General features: G+C 38.9%; 1 protein-coding gene across 1 annotated transcript; it reads right to left on the minus strand.

Moving 5' to 3' along the window:
- Positions 1-672: 672 nt before the first annotated feature.
- Positions 673-22,500, minus strand: Oda (Ornithine decarboxylase antizyme). Its single transcript, XM_071678918.1, has 6 exons — positions 22,325-22,500; positions 19,407-19,430; positions 19,174-19,186; positions 3,642-3,794; positions 2,892-3,132; positions 673-1,711 (listed from the first exon to the last, which is right to left on the minus strand). The coding sequence occupies exons 1-6, from the start codon at positions 22,498-22,500 to the stop codon at positions 1,602-1,604; spliced, it is 717 nt and encodes a 238-aa protein (XP_071535019.1). The 3' UTR covers positions 673-1,601.
- Positions 22,501-24,465: the final 1,965 nt, after the last annotated feature.

Consider the following 24,465-nt stretch of genomic DNA (forward strand, 5'->3'; position numbering starts at 1 on the left):
ATGGATGTCATTGGAACCGGTTCTTCAATGAGACCGTACCTCTTTCGTCAACTCATGACGAAATGGACTACCAAAGGGAAGTTTTCACTAGCAGTATAACCACAAGCAGGGACAGTTTAGTAACACTTTCCTGAGGTACACGCAGAACCAACATGAATCTTACACCAGGGAACTTTGAAAGGTTGGCATGTTCAATTTTTTTTGTCATATTGTCGTATTATGTCCAAGAGTAAAGATTGTTTTTGTGCTGTGTACATTGTTACAAAATACAAAAATCAGAATCTGATAAAATTATAGATTCTCGAGGAAACCAGTAGGTTTAACTAATTTGCTTGGTTACCAAAAATTTTTGATTAACTCAATAGGAACATTAACTAAATTTGCTTGTCAACAAAACATGTAATTGATAAAGCTCATGATGATGGTAGTTATTCATGCTTGGGAAAAGTAAGCTATAAATATGACCTTTAAAAACTTTAAAAAAAAAACACTTCTCAATTTGATATAGCATTGAGCTACTTACTGCAATTGAATCAAATTTTTTTTTACTGCAGTTCAGTACAGACATAAAGATTGTTTACGGTCACTTTTTGATCCCGTTCAAATGAACCACAAATAATTACATTACAGAGAAAACCACCATTACAGTAGGAGAAGAAAGAAAACTTGGTATCTGTTGTGTGATTTATTTGTATATATGAACAACAAAGGATCCACCGATTACTTCTCCCAAAACAATGAAACTAAATTTCAAAATCATAATGACTGATTTGGTGAATGAATCTCAAGTGTCCATGTTAACTTGCAAGTCTAAAATCCCAATAAAATGATATGAAAATATGAATGCAACAGACTGGGATTCTACAAGGATTCAAAAAACTTACATGGAATGAATACAAGATTTTTTTCATATTTTATTATTTTCCACTTTTTTTTTTTACATTTTTGCTTTGTGATATTATACGTGTCCTACTAGCAGCAGAAGCCAGAGGTTACTGTGGAGCACAAGTGAAAAAGACTCGATCCAGGAGCAAACAGCATAATACCATTTCAGAACCCGACATTTGCAAAGCTTATCCACATATCAATGAAGCTGATTCTGCTTAGTGTTTGATATCAAGATAAACCTACTGAACTAGCATCTTGGGCACAATTCTGCAATTCTAATCACATGCTAAGATATAATGATAGTTAATCTTTAGTTTGTAGGTATGTTAAAGTAAAGTTAATACAATATGGCAAAAAGTACTTACAGTAACAAATACATTTTGTACGAACCTCTGATACATATATTTCGTGTATTGTAAACTATACCATTCTTTGCAGCAACACTGTACAAGGCTCAAAAGCTTATAAAATTACAGCATTCATGCCCTCCTGTATCTGCCACAAGAGCAATTTTCTACAATGCTCCACAACAACGAATGACTACCGGGGGAAACTCCACAATACTTTGGGTAACCAGGTGGCAGACGCTTGGTTTATAATGAAATCTTTCAACTTTCAAATTCAAACAAAAACTTAAAATTTATGGCTTCTCATAACTATATGCAACCTGGTTCAACCCAAGCATAATACAGAACCATCAACCTGTGAAGATACTACTCGATCTCATAGAGCATGTAGAAGTGATCATTGTTGGCGGGTGCCATTGGATGGCCAGGTGGGATGGCCACAAATCCGAGGAACATGAAGGTGCGGATTAGCACAGCTGTGGAAGAAATGAAACATTATGTTATCAGGAAATACTTTCTGTTGTACTTCATTCATGCAAGATATTTAGTCAAGACAATGCAATAAAGAAGAGTGGAGAATAATTACAAGGGTGTACCAGACCACTTAAATGGTGCAAAAGAAATATGGGAGAAATTACAAGGATACTCAAGTATTACTGTGTAGCAGCCAGTCAGATGAAGAGAGAGAAAAACACAAATTTAAGGGTAAAGTACACCGTATGGAAAATACACCTATAACAAGATTTTGCTACAAGGAAGGGCGAGCAGAAGCATGGTAGGACACTGTAATGAGTACAAAGATTGGCAATTATAGAAAATAAAATGGGAAATGAAGGATGTTGCTTGATCCATATGACATAAACCATAAAGGATTATATTTTGTTCAAGTAAAGCACTGACAAAAGGCTTTGTCTTTTTCACCTTTTTTCTGCCATGGAACCCCTAATAATTTTCACAATGATATCCAACATAACATTGCTGATATTTGTTGCTGCCTAACCCAAGGCATGAAGATAGTCCACCATATTTCCTAGGTGGTTCTAAAGATTCTGGAAGGAGAGAAATTTACATTTTGTTTGTGTGGGACTTTTGATGGGAAGCCAAAAATTCCATGCTTTGCATCTCCTGTATACTCTCTGTTCATATGCATGCACTGATGAAGTGGCCAGATATAAGACATAAGGCCGTGAATGGTGGGTGTATTGGTGTTTGCAATACTGGAGACTGGTGATGTCCATAACATATATAGAAAAGCATAAACACACATGCTTCAGAAATGGATGTGTGTGTTGAAGTAGTCTAAAAATGGGTACGAAGAATAGCTGTTTAGTACCTGTTGAGACACTTCTTTTTTCATACATACTTGCCATTTCCCATGTGAGCAAGGTAGCAGGAAGAACAGATGATCAAGCCTTAGAGGAAAAATTCCTATCTCGGCTCCTTGCTCTGTTCCTTAAAAGAATTCAACAAAGATCGAATCTAGGCAAAACATCTCAAAGGCCACATAACTTTCCACATGAACATGACCTGCATTTAGGATTACATAAACTAATTTTTGAAATTTAAATCTATCCATTTGTTTCTATTTCTTCTCTCTATCTCTTACTAATATGGTGTATAATATAAGGACAAATATATCAAATCTAATTTATATACCTCGATCACTGCGGTCCTTCTTGAAACAGATAAGCACATGTGAACAACCGAGGACTTCCTCAGCATACTCCAAGAGCGACACAAATGCCTCTTTGCTGCCCTCGGGTAAATGTACAATGGACAAGTAGAGGCGGCGGCCAACTACGACTGTCTCCCATAGCACCGTCGTTTGCTCCGCCAGTTGAAATTCAAAACTCACGCGGGCACAACCGCTCTGAGCTGCAGACACCACTTCAGTACCCTGCATAAATACGACGATTTCAGTTCTTTGCTCAAGATATACCTGTAATTGTTACAGGATCAAAGAAAAATAGCTTCTAAAGGGAAATCGTTCATAACCAAAATTAGCTAATTATACTGTAAATTTACATTGTAAGAATCACGGGAAACATTCTTTTCAAAGAAAGTTGGCATAAATATTTCAATGTTAAGCTTATCTCCTCTGAAGTGGTTCAATAAGATGCTCCATGACAAATGTTTATGATAGTGTAAATATTAATTGGCCTCTTAAACATGCAATATTCAAGGTAACTAACTACTACCTCTATCATGGATATAAATAAATGACTTTTTACATCTATTCACTGATCATGAAGCCCTATAAAAGCACATTATCATATCCATTGCATGCTTGCAAGTGTGGCTATTCACAAACACACATATATGTGCGTGTGTTAGCGCAGACATCATTAAATGGTTTGTGAAAGGATTCATAACTGCATGACAGATCCATCTCGGTGTAACTCTTACCGACACAGGTTTAGAACGAGTGCCGGCCACAGGGGGCTCTGTTGGTTTCCCCACGCCGCTGCCCTCTGCACTAGTAGACACGTAGGCGGCATGGGGGGCATCAAACCCACCACCGAGGCCCTGCGCCCAGGTGAACTGAGAAGTGACGCATTCCTCCACTCATACTACTACAATCCGAACTGAAAGAAAAAAATATGCATGTTCAATGGCACAAGACAAAACAGCTAAAAAATATATGACATAGTGCAGGCTAAAAACTAATCTATATTCTTATGTATAGGAAATATGTAGGATTAAGCCAACAGCAAAAACAATCTACAAATTACAAACTTTGTAATGAATTATATTTTTTCTAATCTATTCCTTTTCACTGTAAACATATAAAATCACTATACAACATTATTTACAACACAGAACACAAATTAAAATAATATGAAATAAGAGTTCAGACTGACTAGTCTTGTAGTAGCATGAAGGCCTATTATGACAGATCTCAAGGTTTTCATGCGTGTTTCTGGTATGATTAAATTTCACCTTAGTGTTCTCATACACATACAGCATATAAAATAGTTTTATGTAATTCTAACGATGGGTTTACTGGCTATCCTTGGCTTTCATAGGTCACACACTTCACTGAAGTCAATCACACCAGATGGTCTCATTATCAGTTACATAACTTCCCTCCTCTTTACTAATTCCCACACCTGCAGGTTAAAACTAAAACACCCGACCCAACTTTCCAATTTGCCCTGCGCTACAGCTTACCTTGATTTCTTGCTGGAGTTCACCTCCAAAACCAAATGCTGTTTGAAATCACACAACATTGTCCAGGCACCAACACACACAACTCCTCTTTTATCTTGTACTTTGTCTTCAAGTAATACACAATACACTCAAGTCTTTATAAACAAAAAGGCAATATTTCTTTAAAACTATTTCACGTATTTCTCCAGTAAATGAAGTTTATCACAAATATTTGTACTTTGTTGCTTTCAATTTGTAATTATTTTTCACACTGACAAGTGTTTCCTGCTGTGTGGTTCAGAGTATGTATTACCCTTCTCTTGAAACGATACGTCTTTCACTTCACTTTTTTGCACTGTTCAAGCCAAAATGTTATGTTTCAGGGCAAGTTATAGAAGTCTTAGGTAATGGATTAACTTATATCACGTATTGCTACCAGAGTTAATACTCGCAAAACTATTCAATGGGTTTTCCATAAAATCCTGAAAAATACAATCAATATTGCATACTGACAATATATTTATCAGGGAATTCAAATACACATACTTTTCACAGCACTGTTCCTTCACCCATCAGAACAATATGATCACATGATAAAAATCATATGAAATGCAACAGAAATTCCTTGCGCACTCATCTGTCAATTCAACATTTTCCCACAGACTCCAATGTAACCAATAAAGAACAATATTCCCTAAAGCTCACCCAGCAACTACATCATAGAGGAAATATCTGGAGTTCTCGGGAGGTACATGTAACTTTTTGTGCCAACAGTGGCTACAGTCCATTCTTAACAAAAGTGCCATAACTGTAATCTATCCACTCTTTAGTCACATGGGTCCAACGATAAATGTTCGCTAATTTTTTTTTCAAGTTTCACCTGTCATTATACTGTTCTCAAAAGTGATCACTATCGATCAGACCGTTCTCCATAGTCTCAATAGCGATCACTAGCCAACAATCTCTTCCTCAACGTTTGATGTCACTACCTCTCACAGCGTGGGTACAACACACAACTTTGTTTTCCTTCTTGTCAATTGTCAAAACTCTGTACTATAAAATTTTCTCATAATCATCCACTGATATGTCTCTATTCGCTTGCAAATAATACTACTAAAGATGGGGCCCATAAAAAAAATACAAGAGCTGCAAGAAACCGCAGGTGTTTACTGACGTACAGAAGAGCGAGAAGGTAGATTACAGTACACCATAAGGTAGGTAGCTAAGGCATTTGGCCGGGCCGACCCGCTCGATGCCGGCCACACACATTCACTGCTACCTGCATTCTATGTGCTGAGGCCTTTTATTCCTACCAACGCGGCCAGCTGGGCCTTGGCACTCTAACAATCTCACACTCGCCAAAACCATGCCAGCCCACAAACCAAATCAGTCTCTTACTAAACGCAATAACAACGAAGAAAATCCACTGAGAGATGAATCCACCTGTAAGCAGTGCCTACCCCTACCAGTCTTATACTGGCATCTTGCTGTAAAACACGAAGACCTACATCTCAAAATATAAAACATCACGATGTAATGACCAATAAACAAGGAAGCCATTATGGAACAGAGGGCATATATTAAAGGCAGTTGCGCAAGCCCTCAAAGCGTCTCTTGACTGCCTTACCTCCCAGCTGCACTAACTCCCACTCGCTCGGCTTAGACACGCCATGACGTCAAAAGATCCTACAAGGTCCTGATGCGATTCCCAAGCGTTCACGTCACCGCGGTGATCTCTGGCCTGTAAATGCATCAGAAAAACACTTGCCCTGAAACTTATTGCCGTTATGTTCACCGCTGAACCATGACGCCTAAAGTTACGTGAACTCGCTCATATGATGCAATACAAAGTATGTTGATCATGACACCTTGGGAAGATTTCACACCCTGATCCTTCTCAGATGTGGCAGCACACAAAGATAAGGCAACGGTCCAACCAGATTACTGTAAAAGGGATAGCATTATCTCCAGTGATCCTACCAGATAAGATATAACCATTTTACCATCCACGTTATTCTTCCCAAATTAACGTCCGCTGTGTTCCTCTCTTATTGTCTTAAGTCAGAAATTACAAACGCCCTTCGACTTAAGTGAGAAAATGTGGGTTGGGTTTGGGCGTCCGTGACCTAACTCCAGCTAACCACCAGCCATCCCTCTTATTCACTACTGTTTCTTCGTCCAGTGAGCGAATTCGTCCCATATAAGCTACAATTAATCCAATGACCATTTCTAAAATATACTCGCACAGTTTTATTTATTTTAAACCATACTGCTACCAAAATAACTTTCATGAAATGACCAAGCTTAATGAATCTCTAGTCCTAACACTGCACGATTTGAAATAAGAACCAGGGACCTAAATACAAAACCAACGATCCCCTACAGGTTCATGTAATGTGAATTACATCTTACAATATGCAGTTCCAAAAAAGACGTGGAATTACTATTCTGTAGCCTGATCATATTTTCAAGTATATATAGCTTCAAATTATGTTATATGCAAACATTAAAAGAACCTTTAGTTCAAAATTATTTGCATGTTATATATATATTTCCGTCCCCCTCACGGATAAAAAAATACATTATAGTACGTTTTATAAAAACATCAAAAGGGATTTATATGCTGTGCGAATTCATCTAATTTGCATGCCTCGGCTACTAACGCGAATAAACTTTTTCTCTTGACAAACCCTGTTCTCGGCAACAGACCAGACACCTCAGAGGTTTGAGATCACATATGTATAACAGCGCCACGCACCAACTATATTCCTTCGGTGCTCCCAAAACCATCGGCCTGAAGTCAAACACAAAGTCAACGTCATTCTAAACCTGAGGGGAATACATAAAAATAAACCCTTTGAGGCGAGAGATCTGAGTAACTCAGAAAGAACAGATGAAAGTAAGGAGATGAGAGGGAAGAGAGTCTTAACCCACATGACAACTGGGTAGCGACAAGAAGGTTCGCGCTGCCGTGGTGCCAGGTACGGTATTATTATCCTGAAGCCTTAAGATGCTGGCCAACCCACCCCCAGGTGCTGGCCAACCCACCCCAGCAGATCCGTGAAGCACCAACCAAATGATGTCCTTGGCTAATAATGTTTTAAGGCATTTGACGCATACAAACTATTATAACCAGCATGTTTCTATCCTACGAATAATAATAAGAAAAAAGTCTGCCCGTCTACACACTCGCGCACAAAAATAAACAAAATTGCCAAAGTGTCCACAACAAAAAAAAAAAAAAATGTCAACACTTATGTTTGCCAGGATAAGGGAGTCCACTGCACTCCAACAATGTCGCCGACAACTTTCTGTTGATATTAACGAAAACATATACACATGGAGCTGACCATCTTTACTGACTTGGCAAGCTGACTAACCCAACCTTCCGTGTGTGTAAACAAACCAGGAGAGGAGCTCTCAACCATGTAGGTAAGGTTCCGCAGACCTTTAAACAACCATTTCACAAGCATGACCTCGACTATTATGTAAACAATTCCGTGTGCCACTGATGAAAATGCTGCCTCACGACTACACGCAGTAAGAAATAAAAAAAAAATATACCCTGGCAGGGGCGCCTAGCCGAACGCTTTACCTCGACTAACACGAATATGTTCTGCTTTATATATATATATATATATATATATATATATATATATATATATATATATATATATATATATATATATATGGGGAGACGGAAAGACGCGGAGTTCTCGAGCGATGGGGCGGTATACAGGGGACTACGTGCTGTAAATGGGCTGAACCAGGACATACGGTGAGGTGAAACCACGGAACGGGCTGGGGAGAAAGGGATCTGGTTTCGGTGGATTATACACAGTAAGGCAACGTGAGCAAATCAGGAAGCTGTTTAACTTCTTGGCGTTATCTAGCTAACGCAAGAAACCAATATATATATATATATATATATATATATATATATATATATATATATATATATATATATAATATCTCGGAGACATGATATTGTGCTGCTTGGGTAACTACGACGCAGTATGTGTGAGGGCGCACTGCCTATCAGTGGGATGACGTTTCCCCTGCGGCTTGCATAGCGTGCCTGCCAGCGGCCCAAGTAACCTCAACCAATATATTTGGGCCTCACCTCTCCCCCACCATCCTTGACATCACCTTCCTATGCCATCCAACCATTCCAGCTTTACCATCTCATCTCCAACCACACTACGATCTTCAAGACACCAAGACTGTCCTTCAGCAGAAAAAGTCACACACCATCGAGTCATCCTACAATCTGTTCTCCACCATCAATTCCATCGTTTCTCTCACCTAACCACATCACAAACACCTCATTCAAGTACTTCAGCCCTCCCAGCCGCCGCTCGAATACCACTACAAAACCAGTGTCAACGCCCTATTCTCGACAAGCCGCGGCAGAATATGGTCTGTGCAGTCGAACATGACCTCCCGACACCAAATCACAACCGATATCAATACCGATGCCTCACCCAAAACTGATGTCGCACCACTCCAAAAAACCACAACCACCATACCAATGTAACCACAAGCATCATCATTCCAATATCAAACCAGATAACAGTGACCAGTATCATGCCACAACAACCATTAACATCCCTCTCCAGTGACAAATCCTATACCGTTACACTGCGCACATACTAATTGTGCCACACACACACAATCTCTCGCGAGTGACTTACGTAAGAATACTCCCCCCAACGGTATTCATCACCACCAGTTATGTACGGGGACATAACCGTCGGGTACACACAACCCCATGCATAAAACAGTAACACTTGATTATATATTTTACTTGTCCCAGTTCTCGTGCCATAAACTTGTCGTATAAAACAACGCCCATATGAACACGAAGAGAGTTATCACATTGCTAACGAACGGTAGGAGACATACACACAATCGTCATGACTAGTCATATATATGTTCTAGGAAAACCTACTTTTCATGTAGGTTTGGAGATAACGTCATTGCTGGCGGAGAAATGAAATATATTTGAACCTCAAAGTGAGGTGGGCACACACACACACACATGCTTCGTTACTAGGCTGTTCTGCGTATGGATCGACGCAGAATCAAATGTACGCCACGAAAAGATTAAGAAATGAATACATCCTGCATTATAGTCTTTTTGCACAATCTCAATCTTCAATGACATCTACTGCCCTTTACTTCACAAGCACACATTCGTTCCCCCTTCCAAAGTTCACTGTATCCAAGCGAACTTCCAAACATCAAGTCGCTTAACGGTCTTGGCACACTTGGGAATAATTCATTCATTTCATCATTTTTCTTTAGTTAAGTTTTCACGAAAGGATAGATGATCAATTCCTGCAAGATATTCATTAAGACTTCCGGGTGATTCTGGATATCTTCAATCGACTACGGGAGGAATGCAACACACAAAACTCTAAGGGGGGAGCAGTGTCCCGTAATTGCGTAACATCAACCAAGCAGACCTCACGGCGGCAACCAGTGTACCCCGCGTCACCAGGAACCACTAGCCTTGGGCCGGTCCCTCGTACCTACACCCAACCAATCAATAGACCACACATCCAACCACACACACACACGTTCGAAAAGTCAAGGGAGAAATGATAACCAATACTACAAAACGCGCATGCACGAACCAAAATACTATATCACCGAAATGTCTACAAAGAACATACACACAACACCTATATATATATATATATATATATATATATATATATTCCGTTGCTATGGCGAGGCGAATCTGTACATCGCGAAGTACATCGTCATTGGTTTAACATTTCAACCAGTTCTTAACGGAAAAACGAGTTTCGCAGTTCTACCGATGCCTCCAATTCTTAGGACCTGAACATAAGCAAGCACAAACATAGTTCCAGCCAGTAACAGGGTCCTGTGCATGATTAACCACGTTATCTAGGAGGGAGCGAATATGGGGACCAACAACACGGAAGCTTAGCCTATTTTCTCCGATATGAAGATACAGTAAAACGTGCGTCAGGCATACGGGCCTCTGTCATCCAATGACATCAGATGTAACTCATTTCTTCTTGGCATCAAACACGCACACACCAGACCAGTTTAAATAAATAAAAAAAAAAAAAATTGCACAGTTCAGAGTGGCGTGAGCTGCGGTGGCCGGCCGCAGCGGGCTTGCCAAAGCCTCCATCCATCCTGGCAGCGGTTGCGGCGTAGAAAGCGGCGGTGTGGTGTCGTCGGTAGCACGTGGTCGAGCCACCTGCAACACCTACCACCCTAACATCCATCCCTCCCCACCAACGCGACTCCACCACTATCGCTGGCTACCGCCTCCGCCTATCAAGCAAGCATTCAGTATCAATAATATTTTTTTTTGTAACTTTGAATATCTCCCATTTTCGACAACTATCATTTTTTTTTTATTTACAGAATCCTCACCGTGTGTGAACGAATGTATCTATCGAGGTAAATCATTTCCATCTACATCAACGGAAGTTGTATGACCGTAGGTGGGGAATCCAAGACGGTACAAATGTATTTCAAGCTAATCTACAATATCAGCGGGAACACGATTAAGTCATTTACAAACTAGATATCAAAACGTTATCATATATCAGTGTACAATCATTATCTACGGTAAACTGTTCTTAATCACAGTATATTATCAAAATCCAAATAATAGCTACTAGGACCAACAGCACCTACCTCACGAACCAAAGTTTCGAACGGGCCACGGGTACATGTCGTGAACGCTCCCAAATTGACTCAAAGAGGCGAGAACATCAGTGTCCCTGCAACACGTACGTGGAGAGTGAATCTTTCACTCAAGCTACGGTAACTAGGTCCATCGCGGGCAGGGCTGTGGGGAATAACATGAACCCAAGGACAAGCAGCAAGGACCAGGAATGAGCATTTGACGCATCGAGGTCAAGAAGCAAGATTATGAAACGCGAACTAAAGGATTGGCAACGGTGTTTGAACCTTCCCAAAGATGCAGGCGTGTACGAAGTGGATAAGAGGATCCCATATCAAAGCTTCTTGCACTGACAACCCCCCCACCTAATAGGCGTCGATGGAAGTTCATAATGCCTTTAAAAAACTGACATATAACCAGTAACCAGGGGTCGAAACCGCCTTGTTTAGTAGCAATATGATACGATGACATCTCCCACTCTGGACCAATCCTACTACTACCCCATTAGTTCTAATTCACGAAAGCTACTTTAAAATAACTAGAAACCAACGGAAATGTGGCATTTACACCGCAAAACTTTCCCCTGCTGCACACTGGCCAATACAACGCTTCACACAATCCTGACAACGCCAAGAGCAACGAAGACAGGCCTTTCATATCCACTGTCAATCAACGTTTTACAGACTTGGGCCGCGGTTGTGCTTGCTTCCTGGATCAGCCGAGGTGGAGATATCGAGGATGACCTTCGACAGACACCCTTGCGCATGAAGGGCTGACGAACAATGGGTGCTATAACTTCGACTCCTGTCTGCAGCCGAGCTCAAACCGTTGACGAAACTCTTATACCCTACATTAAATGACTAATATAACAAGCGGTCATGCAAAGATAAACGAACGTATACACATAAACGAATGTATACACATTATCCGGCATGAATACAAAATACCTAATACCTCCAGTAACGCCTTAAACATTACTGATAATTACCAGAGAAGCATCCTGGAATACATATACGTACCTCTCAGGCTTTCCTGCTAAAATGTATTCAGAGCAACGTCTAGAGGCGGTGGCGTGAGCGTCAAGGCTTTCAAATGCACGCTTCTCCTCAACCCTTCGTTACGCGAGCGCAACACACACACACACACACATGAACACATGGCACGAACGGGCTTTCTCACACAAGAACCCCGGACCATGTCAAAACAGGACAAACATCTACCTTTGAGCGTGGAGGATGAATCTTCCTCGTTAAAAAAAAAGTGGCCAAAGCGGCGTTAATCTCGTTAGGCAAATTTTCGCCAAAAACAGCGGTCGGCGCGGGCTTCACTGCTCACAGAGATCTGACTTGACCTCATCTGGCCTGGCTCAACCCGGGGACGTACTACAGTCTTCCACTCCTTGCACAGAAGGCACCATATTCACCTGACAGTGGTGATGCATTGCTGTTCATCTCTTCATCTCACAGAAGCATTATATGTTTTTGCTCCTCAATAACTTTCCCACTTGGCTCGAGTAATTTCTCACAAAGTAGGTCTTTCAGTTTTAAGCTACGGTACTCCGTCCATCATTGCTATAGGCGTGGGGAATTAAACCAGCCCCAGACACAATCAGGGGGCGAAACAAACTTCTATAGTCGCAATGTTACGATACACATTGACGGTATGACGATTCGAACACGATACGACCCCTCGTGATAAGGGCCGTGCCGTCGTGCATGAAGGCGTTACCAATAACAGTACTTCCCCCAACACCTGCAGGAATTCAGACATCCTCGCTTGGCTTATATTTCTATTGGTACATACGGGGCAAATCAAAACACGAGTCCGAGCGACATAAGTTTTCCGCGGTCTCACACACACACACACTTATGTAAACAACACAAACACATACGAGCGTACCCCGTTATCACGATAACGGTTTGAGAGTCGTGTATATATATATATATGTATATATATATATATATATATATATATATATATATATATATATATATATATATATATATATATCTTTCTTTCGCACTATTCGCCATCTCCCGCGATAGCGAGGTAGCATCAAGAACAGAGGACTGGGCCTTTGAGGGAGCATCCTTACCTGGCCCCCTTCTCTGTTCCTTCTTTTGGAAATTGAAAAAAAAACGAGAGGGGAGGATTTCCAGCCACCCGCTCCCTCACCTTTTAGTCGCCTTCTACGACACGCAGGGAATACGTTGGAAGTATTCTTTCTCCCCTATCCCCAGGGATATATATATATATTTATATATATATATATATATATTTATATATATATATAATATATATATATATAATATATATATATATATATATATATATATATATATATATATATATATATACATATATATATATACATATATATATATATATATATATATATATATATATATATATATATATATATATATATATATATATATGTGTGTGTGTGTGTGTGTAATAATCCACCTAGCACCATAGTCACACAAACACCAACATGGACAGCAATTAACGATAATCATACATCGGACACTCCCCCATACGGCCTTGGGGCAAGGGGTATCACTTGTATGTGCGCGCGCATAACCTCTCCCAGCGATAAACATGTCACATGCCCTGAACAAGGTCACAGAACACGCTAGAGAATAAATCACACATGACGAAAATCGCTAACTCATCAACAGCATAGGGTCAGTTGCCAAACAGGAGTTATCACGTTGGCGCGCCATTTTAACAATGGGGTACCGTTTAGTGCGCCTGGGGGTTTTATGATGGGAAGGGTGTGACGCAAGGTTATTATAGGAAGAGCATCATTACAGGAGAAGGTGGATGGTTCCAGTCCCGCGAGCAACGCCAGCAGCAACACCTACACAAACAAAACAGCAGCAGCCTTATCAGCGGAAACTCCCGCTGATAATATAACCTCATGCCTCCAGGACACCAGCACAAGATGAGGCCCTCAACCACCCTCCTGGTACCTCACGCACCACTCATGTAACCTGCTCCTCAACCATCACACACTACACGCACCTGGTACCTCACATACCAAACCTAACTCATTAATCCTCCACCACTCCTTAATACCACTCCAGAACCAACCCACAGCATGACGATGAAGGACGTAGCTGATAAGTTAAGGAGGCTTCCTCCTGAACCACCTCACCCCAACCCCAGGCACTGGTAGTGACATTTTTAGCAAGATAATAACACACCAAGAGTTGGCTGACCGCTCTGGCCACTGACTCTGGCGCCTAACCTCATCATTCCCTGGACGGACCACACGTTCAAAACCTTTACATGTATCGCGCAACCAACTCATCCACCCCACGGCCATGAAACTATCAAACTCTGTACGTCCTCAAGGCAAGCACTTAGGATACTTTCATCCCAATCCCTACAACCCCGCTACTTTATGTAATAAAAAAAAAATACCCAATCCACAAAATCCCATCTTTCGAGTCATGTTCATGCTTATGAAAAAAAGTAAAACCACACACACACACCTTTATCACCCCAAAACTGCTCATCTATACTAAGAACATGCACTCAAAACACATTCCATACTATATATTTTAACCTCCACAGCATCTGCTTGTAAAACCTCCCAACATCACCTGGCAAGCTTATACAGATACCAACAGAGCATGCCCATAATATGCTTAAAATATACAATTCCAAACTCGTACCCAACGACGCAGATACAGCATTCCAAGCAGCCTTTTACCGCAAGCTGTTGCTGGACTATATTCATCCCTCCCTCCCTCCCTATTTAATGCCGATGTATTTGATAGTAGAGAGCTAAAAGTTACATTTCAGTTTAGCAACTATAGTTCAAACTCATTATATGTACGTGTGCATATATATATATATATATTCCCTGCGTGTCGTAGAAGGCGACTAAAAGGGAAGGGAGCGGGGGGCTGGAAATCCTCCCCTCTCGTTTTTTCTTTTTTTTCCAAAAGAAGGAACAGAGAAGAGGGCCAGGTGAGGATATTCCCTCAAAGGCCCAGTCCTCTGTTCTTAACGCTACCTCGCTATCGCGGGAAATAGCGATTAGTATGATATATATATATATATATATATATATATATATATATATATATATATATATTCTATTTATACAATACATCACTTTTCACAGCAACTTAATATTCATCAAAAGTCAGACATATTTACCAAACCATTACCGCTCTCTATAAAGCGTAACAAGTTAACAAGTTCAGTATTTAAATCGCATGCTTTACATCATCCAACTGCCTCTTACTTTACTATCCTCTCCATCGCAAATTAGCTTAAAACGCAGATAGCCCTGTCATGAAACAGCACGTCTCCTGTTACATGTCCTTCACAAGCACTCAAAACACTTTCTATGTTATCTGTCCTTCACATGCACTCAAATCACTTCCACTCGTATGAAAACACCTTTACTGTTGTTTATATATATATATATATATATATATATATATATATATATATATATATATATATATATATATATATAAACCACCTTAAAAGATTTCCACCGATTGTTTAATTCATATAAAAAGCCTACTCAGTAACCCTGCGATGAACACTGTAATTATGAAAAACGTGACCTGCAAGGATAAACCTGGCTGCCTCTGACGCCTGATGAATAATATGTTGTCGAGAAGCCAAGCAGAGCAGAGAGCTAGCTGCCTGACGTCCAAGCCTCGCTCTGGGTTAAGCCGAGAAGCCACTCAAAAACTGATGTAGGACACTCAATATGGCATCGAAACGCGTATTTCGGCGTGTGTGTGTGAGACGTTTCCGCCAACGATACCACAGCCAACCGAAGAACACTTTAACAATGTCCACTTTATCCGTAGTCCAAAGTACATCATATCAAATAACATCATTATTTCGGCCAGTGTCACTTCCTTACCGGTTCCGACGGCAAAACACACGTTCTTGGTCAACACACTTTCACTCCATCTGTCACCAAGGAAAATTATCTTCATACCACTGCTCCTTAAACCTAAATTTAGAGCAATGAACGACCTCTCCTCTCTTTAGGTATCTGGAGTATCAAATATAATTCACCCACGGCGACAAAGGTATTTGGAGCATCAAGTGAAATCTACACTTTAAACCCCTTTTCTTCACCCCAACCATCCCCCACCCCTCTTAGCCCACCTGCCGCGCTAAACATCAACTATAAACACAAAGCACTTGTACCAACCTCGGTATTTGTCACACAAATGCTGCTCCCAACAATCACCAGAATGGTGAACGAACTCTGAACGATGTCCCAATGTATTTAGTTTCTATAAACACAACATACATGTATCACAGACCCTCCTTCGAAGAGCTCCTGCAGGTCAAGCTGTGCTACTTCCAGTAACAAAAAAATTGTGTTCTCCTATGAAATGATAACTTCATTAACGAGGCTGTAATCCCAAAGATACAACCTTGACAAGGGTGACTTCACACGCGGTTTCATCTGCAAGCGGAGACCAGAAACACGCGTATATATTCTACGAAAACTGTACTAGTCGAGCACCCACTAGCGTCATTTCCGGTGCCCGCATTTCTCTAACCCTAAGAATCATATACCTAAAACTCCGTAGTCTTATATATACATATATATATATATATATATATATATATATATATATATATATATATATATATATATATAGGACGAAAACTACCTCAGCTTCTTAAACCTCCCCAAGGAATTAGGACCAAAAGAACAATGCAAAAAACACATCAAATGTACAAAATATCAGGCGTGAAATTTTAGAACAGAGTGACAGTAATATCAGTGTAGCGTCACAGCTAATGGAAGCAATGACTTCTCCCCCTTCCCAAGAATGTAACGGTAGTGGGGGGTTAATGTGGTTGCGGCTCCAAAACTCAAACATCCAACACTACTGCTACACATACACGTCGCCAACAATACCCTCCGGAGTAACTAAATACTCGTTGCAAGCTGTTAAACTGCGTAATCATACTATACTTGGCCTATGGGCAATGCCGCAAGTTGGGAATACGGTTAGAAAAAAAAAAAATCCAGAAAATGGGTCGCCGATAAACTAGATCAGAGAAGTTACGCGAGAACAAACTTAAGATATCCTCTAATCAAAATGTAGGGCAAAACATCACGAAATGCTTCCATATGTCTTGGTACGAGCACATCAAACTCACTTGCTGAAGATTATCATTATGGAGGGAAGTGTAAACAAGTTAAAAGTCGAGGTGAAAGGAGAGCAGTGAGAAAAAGCGCAGAGCTAACTAGGTAGGTGCTAGAGCAGAGGTCGAAAATACAGACTCCTTTCAGTTTGTACTATTAAGAGTTGAGTAACAGTCACTATACCATCCACAAGGAAAACCTTGGAAAACCGTACATTACCTTTCCTGCCGGGCTCAGTTTATGGCAGCAACAAATTTTGCCCTCTGCCATACCACTAACTAACGGGTCAGATATAATAACCTCAACCCGGGCAGTCGGCACGCTATTTCACGCAGCCTTGTACTAATTCTGCCACTGCAACAGGGAACATCCCAGCCTCGTCTTGTTATTGCTATTGCATAACATAAAATCTTCCAACTGATTAAAAGAGGGTATGTCCACTCTAGGGCAAGCATAATGAACTCTCTCGCACTGCAATGTACATGATTCGACTGTTCAGTATAAAGGAAACAAAAGTAGTGATAGACTTCAAAAGAATACTAAAGAAATGACAATACTAATGACGGTATAAATCGTTACCCAAAACCAGCGGAGGGTATAGAATAAGCAAGGGGAGAATTGGTTCGCTCTGATAACGTTAAAAATGCTTCAACCTCTGAAAGAGCCTTTAATAAACAGGAGCAAGCACTAACCTCTCAAGGCCATCATTCTTTTGCAAGTTACCAGAAAAATTCAGTGAAGGTGAATTCTGGACTAGCGTCATCCTACCTATGTGAAACCAGGCGTTACGGTCTGAACGCAAACTGGTAATATGTGGTATTCATGTCAAGATTTCTGGTGTGGGTAACATGTGATACCCCTTACGGCTGAAGTTCTAAAGGGTGGAAGTGCCTGACCAATCGAGGGTAACAGAGAGTTTCTTGTTGAGATGCAGACAGCTTTGAGTGAGCCAGTGTTCTACTTGAGTGATGTAATGTTGCATGTTTCACGTTGCTCTAGTAATGTAAAAGAACATCTGCTTATAGGACGACTTCCACACTGGTCTGCGGGTGGTGATGAAAGGTCATATAGAAGAGCCTGAAGGATATAAAAACTAATCCTTGGTACAACCCAATGTATACTTTAAGAGTTTTGGAAGCGAAACCTTTGTGAATGGTTCTGGCTTGGTAGCCAGCTAGAAAGTTGAACTATCTTCTGGCAATTTTTGTTGAAGATGGAGTAAAAGAAGTTTAGCGAGAGATGTGCAAGGAACTGTCAAATGTTTTCATATTTATTGCCTCTCATTTGTGCAGGATGTGGGTTGTGATTCATTGTAGCCATTCAGAATGTGTTGTGTTACAACTGTGTTTAGTGTGTATTGTGATTTGAATCTAAAGCTGTGATGTGAGAACAAAACATTTTGCTGGACTCTGTCGTGAAGTAGCTCTCACATAGTTCGGATTCCGCTGAAAATGATGGTATAGGGCAATAAGAATGGAAGTAGAGTGGCTTAGAGGACTTAATATTCTAATGTTGTGGGTGTCAATCCAGCCTTATGCAAGAAGGTGCTATGAATTTCAGTCAACAAGAAATTTCCTACCATGATTAAAATCTCAAGCCTCCTTTAAAAATTTGGACGGACTACGATTTACTACGATTTGTTTGTTTCCTTTCTAGAAAAACTAAGTTATGATTTCTTATTCTTTCTCAAAATATCCAAGTGAATATCTTCAAGAATATGGCAGTTTTCCATTACGTTACACATACCAGTCAAGTGTCTTTCTACCAGGTATAGCTGTTTGAGCATTACCACAAAATGTTCCCAATTTCTTTTCAATCTTACAAAATCTTTAATTCCTTAAAACTAAGCTTGTAATCCTGTTCACTATGCAGTATAATCCATACAAGCTACTCCTACTGATGAGAATACCAACAATACAGGTCACTGTGTCATGCACATATAAAAGCTTTCCACAGATACTAACCTCCGAGTACTTTCTGCAAAGGAAAGCCAAATAAAATACTAAATGTTCTTATACTTCATGCCAAAGTATTTCTACAATCTTAATTAGAGTAATATATATATATATATATATATATATATATATATATATATATATATATATATATATATATATGAGAAAGAATTTCATCCATCACCACTCATAGAAGATACCAGTACTATACAGAAAACCTACATGATTAAAAGGCCTCTTACCTGTCTATAGATGGCCAATGTGACCTGCAAATTAAAAAAACAAAACGTACAAATGAAACTGGTTGATATAAAACTTATGAACATATATGGAAATAAATATGAACAAGTCACTGGCATCATTTCCCTGCTGATCAATACTGTATTTTTTTCCAATTCTATATAACCTTTCATGCATACAACACATGAATATAATGATCTGAAATCCAGGTCTAGTAAGATTTCCAGAGTTTTACTAATCTAATACTGTACTATGAAATAAATGCAAGAAAATCAAGTTTCAGTGTTATTATACCTAAACCTGTCTATAACTTAAGTCTTAACACAACTACACTAAAATTGCAATAACTGTCAGTGGAATCTACCTATGCTAAAGTGATACTAGTGTCTTTTCAATCAAAGGCTTACTTGGAAATTCTTCAAATCATTGCACTGACAGTCAGCTCAAAATCCAACATGATTAAACAAAATTAAGTTGCGGTTACTCATAGAAAACTATGTTCTGGAAAGTATATCTGTATGGATAACGAGATACTAATTACCAGACATTGGATTATGTACCTGGTTACTCATAGAAAACTATGTTCTTGAAAGTATATCTGTATGGACAACGAGATACTACTTGCCAGATATTGGATTATGTACAATATCCAAATGCCTATGCACACTCTTATTTTCACTGGCTACTAAACAATCAAATGTTACTCTGTTAAACAGAAGTGTCCACAGTGATAAGTATAGGCCAGCACCTAAAGATGTGAATCTGCGAGTGCTGAAACTATTATCAAAACAGTTGTTCACGAGATCATCTGTGAAAATGTTCAACACCTCTTCCATCCTTATTAAAACTAGTTATAAGCTATAATTCATCTTTCATAACAGCTAACTGAATGAATTCTTCAAAATTCTTAATACACAAAATACATCATGGATTTAGAATGTCATGGGAGTAAAAAGAAAAAAAATCTTGCCTACAGCCATAAACATGAAATAATACTTCATCAGTATTTCAAATTCCACCATACAAAGTCTTGTAACCATTTTCCTAGATTTTAAGCTTATCTGAGATTCAAAAAATTCTTCTCCAGATTATAATCCAGTGATTGTGTACGAGACCTCCTGTGAACTTAAATAAATTTGGTTAAACTTTTCATGGACTACACCGAATCCAAAATTAACTATTGCTGAACGGTTGATGGTAACAGAAGAGGTAGGATGAAAATACAACAAAATGATGCACCTAGTGGATTGAGTGCACCTACAATTACTTTGGATAAGTATGCCATTTCCACCTTTTTCCATGCAAGTAGTTCCCCCTGCAGTAAATACGTGAAAACTATTCAATCATGACTGAGCATCGGCTATTCTGTGTTGTTGAAATTGAGAAAGACATTTAATGAGTTTACCAAGGGTAATGAGAATAACTCTGTGCATGTAAATGGAGTAAATAACAACCCAAACCCACCATATAACAATTTGATAAATTACACTTATGTTTTTATGGGGATCTGAGACGTTGTAAGATAAAAATATATTACATCCAATCTGCACCAAGGCAAAATTGTTCTCTTTTCATGTTCAGAGAGAAATCATTACTGCAATACTCAAACCAAATTATGTATATAGTTAAACGTCATACCCATTCCAGCAATTTCCAAGAATCACATGTCATTTATTTAAATACTAATATTGGGTATATTCAGTAACTTCTAAGCCACATATGGAAGTGAGGTGGATATGGCTATTGTGGCCAGGTCCAATGCCTAAGAGCAAGTCATCAAAAAGATGTAACATTTCTGACTCATTAGTACTACATTGTGTTTATTTCAGTGCAAGCTTTAATGTCCTACCTACCTTCACTGCGTGTCACTTAAAACATTAATCAACTAAAAAATACAGTTAAAAAAACGCACGAGATGTAATCCAAACATGACAGAATATCTTTTGATATTGTAGAACTGAATGCACATGAAAATAAATCCTTAGAAAAATGACCTTGCAAGACCTTACCCTACAGACTAGAAAATGAAGGATGCTCCTATTCCATGGGGTAGACTTGGTACCATATAATCAAGAAATGAATTTCAATTATTCCTTTACATGTTGATATCCTCAAATATTGTAGTAAGGATATACTTTCTGGAACGCCTAGCATCAGCACTTCATGCCCATAAGTATATATTCGTCTGACACTACCCTCACTTATATGGGAACCTACTGCTGCCTTATTCACTAAAATGGCCCAATATGAACTTTTCAAATATCAAAACCTATGATAAAATAAATCTTCAATTCTATTTGTCTCATAGCAAGGAATATCTCAGCATCTGCACTTCATGTTAGTACCACTTAATTAATTAAGAAAACAGTTACAATGAACAAACATATGTCGATATATCAAACATTTATGAATTGCACATGTAACTAGCCATTGTATTATATATCATATATACATGAATATATATACATGAATATATATATATATATATATATATATATATATATATATATATATATATATATATATAATCAATCTTTTGGCTTCCAGTATTCTTGATTCTAGTCATTTCCACCCACATAGATTTAAAATTAAGACTAACAGATGATGAATATATAGCTACAATACATGGGGAAGTGTACAACTGTTTGTTGATGCATAAATTCACGTACCCTTGAATACAACTCACATCAGAATAGGTGATCCTCGCCTCTAAGCGTAACTCAACAACAAAAATAACACCTTAACATCCATGGGCTTCACTTACCCCCGAAAACACACGGGGAATAACGATACATTAATACATTTTCGACTTTGTAAATAGGTCACGAACAGCTTATCTCTACCAAGATGGCTGACCCGTCAATGACACACACACAAAAAAGGGACGCCTCAGTAACACAAACCCGCCGAGCACACTCACCTATCATCATCACACAAGGCAGGCATTACAGCGCTCTCTTCTTTAAGATTGAGGTGCTCTAACGTTGTTAACTCGGAGAGGAGTCTAACATTCATAACTACGTCTAGAAGCCACGGTTTACAATCTTCCTTAGACGACAGCTGAGTATAATGTGGCAGATCAGCTGGTTGGCTCATGCGCCGTAAACCAAAACGAGTCTACACCCTCAGCAAGAGGCTCGACCGCTAGCTACTACCACTATACAGGCGTATAATATTTTGATACTACTTTTTTTCTCTAATATCGGCAAAAAATCATTACTGCTCTATAAAGATTTTAGATATGAAAGTAACGGAGACTACCTCATACGTCTGTCAACTCTTAGAAACGAAAAGAAATAACGGGCCCAATGGATCTTAGTACAACGGACATATAAAAAAAAAAAATAATGCACTTATTCAATATTGTATCATTCTTTTCACTTTCAAATTCAACTATTATACTTTCGAATGTTTTAATTGTATATCTCCTCATTAATCAGCATTGTCATGATTTTTGTTGTAAAGGAGAAAAAAACACGATATGTGTTTATGGAAATCAGATTACATTAACACGCATTTTAAGAAGATAACGACTAAAATCTTTATATATCAACAATATTTATATATGTATCTGTAAGTTTCAGGGAAACAATACTTCCTGTTATGACTGTAGCGAAATGATTATTATCCAATCAATACTGTTTCCAGGATCCTCGCAGTGCTGACTCAAACATGACCAAGACTTTATTTAATAACACTGGGATTCCTCCCATATATATATATATATATATATATATATATATATATATATATATATATATATATATATATATATATATATATATCCGAACAAGGCTACGAATTTTTGCTACTATACCATATCAAAAGTTCGAATTCTAACTCTTAGGTTACGAATGTTAACCAATGAACTGTATCTAAGTCACGAATGTTAACCACCGTACCATGGCTGGGCTACGAATGTTAACTAATGTACAGCAAATAGGCTACGAATATTAGGCCCCCCCGCCCATACCCATAGCTAAGCAGGAATATGACATCACCCACGCCCCCTTTTTCATGATTTCCTATACATCAAACGTAAATGTTGTCATAGGTCTATAAAAACACATCATATTCTATATAAATGTACCCAGAGACGAGAAATTAAGTAGAGAAATCCATTAACCGTAAATATGATTGATATAATAAAAGATAACTTAGATAAATGCCTGAGGTGTACATCCAATGAACTGATTATTACGCTTCTAATCAAATGATAACGTGTCAAAAGAACCTCCCACAAATTGTGATAAAATCTATCGAGCAGCGCCATGGACCAACACAATCTTGTTGTCATGATACTTTCCAATAAGCTAATGGAAACTAGCTGGATTACCGAGAGTTAATCAATGTTTCTCTCTGTTTACTTTTCATATGCCGTCTAGGGGGAATGACTATAATTTCATTGCTTTACGTATAGTTTAGTCGGCTTTGAAAGTTCATAATATACACCTACATAAAATATTCGTGATTGTTTTTGGATATCTAGGATTATCAAGAAAGTATAAGCGCTGATGTCTATTTGTATATATGTACTTTTTATGTACTCCTATGTATTAATGCAGACGCATGGGACCCAGCTTCAGCTACGTACCCATTTATCGACCAGTCCCGAAGGTGGGATGATCATTTGAGTTGGGTATAGGCCGTCGATCGCGCTAAGGATTCAAACTTATGCTGACCTCCTTCATGAATGAATATACGACGACGCCAGAAACTAAGGGATATAGGCAGAAGGAACTTTTGCTTCATACTATTCGAGTTGGACTTGCGACCCGAACAGAAACACCTTATCATAGAAAACGTACGCCATTAGAGAAAACGATTTTTATTTTAAGGGTAACTATACATTATTTCAAGCTTCCGTCGGAAGTCGACTATAAAGCTAAAAAACGAATAGCCATCCCTGTCTGAGAGAATAAGCTTACACCTAACAACAATCTAAACACCCATATGAATATTTTATGCATGTAGTAACACATTAAACTTTCATAAACAAAGTTTATGCTAATACTTTCACTGATATAACGAAAAAATTATACAGTGTCGTACTGTAAGTTT

Source organism: Panulirus ornatus, chromosome 29 (genome assembly GCF_036320965.1).
Source record: "Panulirus ornatus isolate Po-2019 chromosome 29, ASM3632096v1, whole genome shotgun sequence".
Classification (NCBI taxonomy): Eukaryota; Metazoa; Arthropoda; class Malacostraca; order Decapoda; family Palinuridae; genus Panulirus; species Panulirus ornatus.

What these genes read in the sequence shown, in the direction of transcription:
- Oda (XM_071678918.1), bottom strand. Translation starts at nt 22,500, where the DNA reads ATGAGCCAACCAGCTGATCTGCCACATTATACTCAGCTGTCGTCTAAG. An exon ending in GCCTTGTGTGATGATGATAG is followed by an intron (nt 19,431 to 22,324) that starts GTGAGTGTGCTC and finishes TTTAATTTGCAG; the next exon opens with GTCACATTGGCCATCTATAG. An exon ending in CTCGTTCTAAACCTGTGTCG is followed by an intron (nt 3,133 to 3,641) that starts GTAAGAGTTACA and finishes GTATTTATGCAG; the next exon opens with GGTACTGAAGTGGTGTCTGC.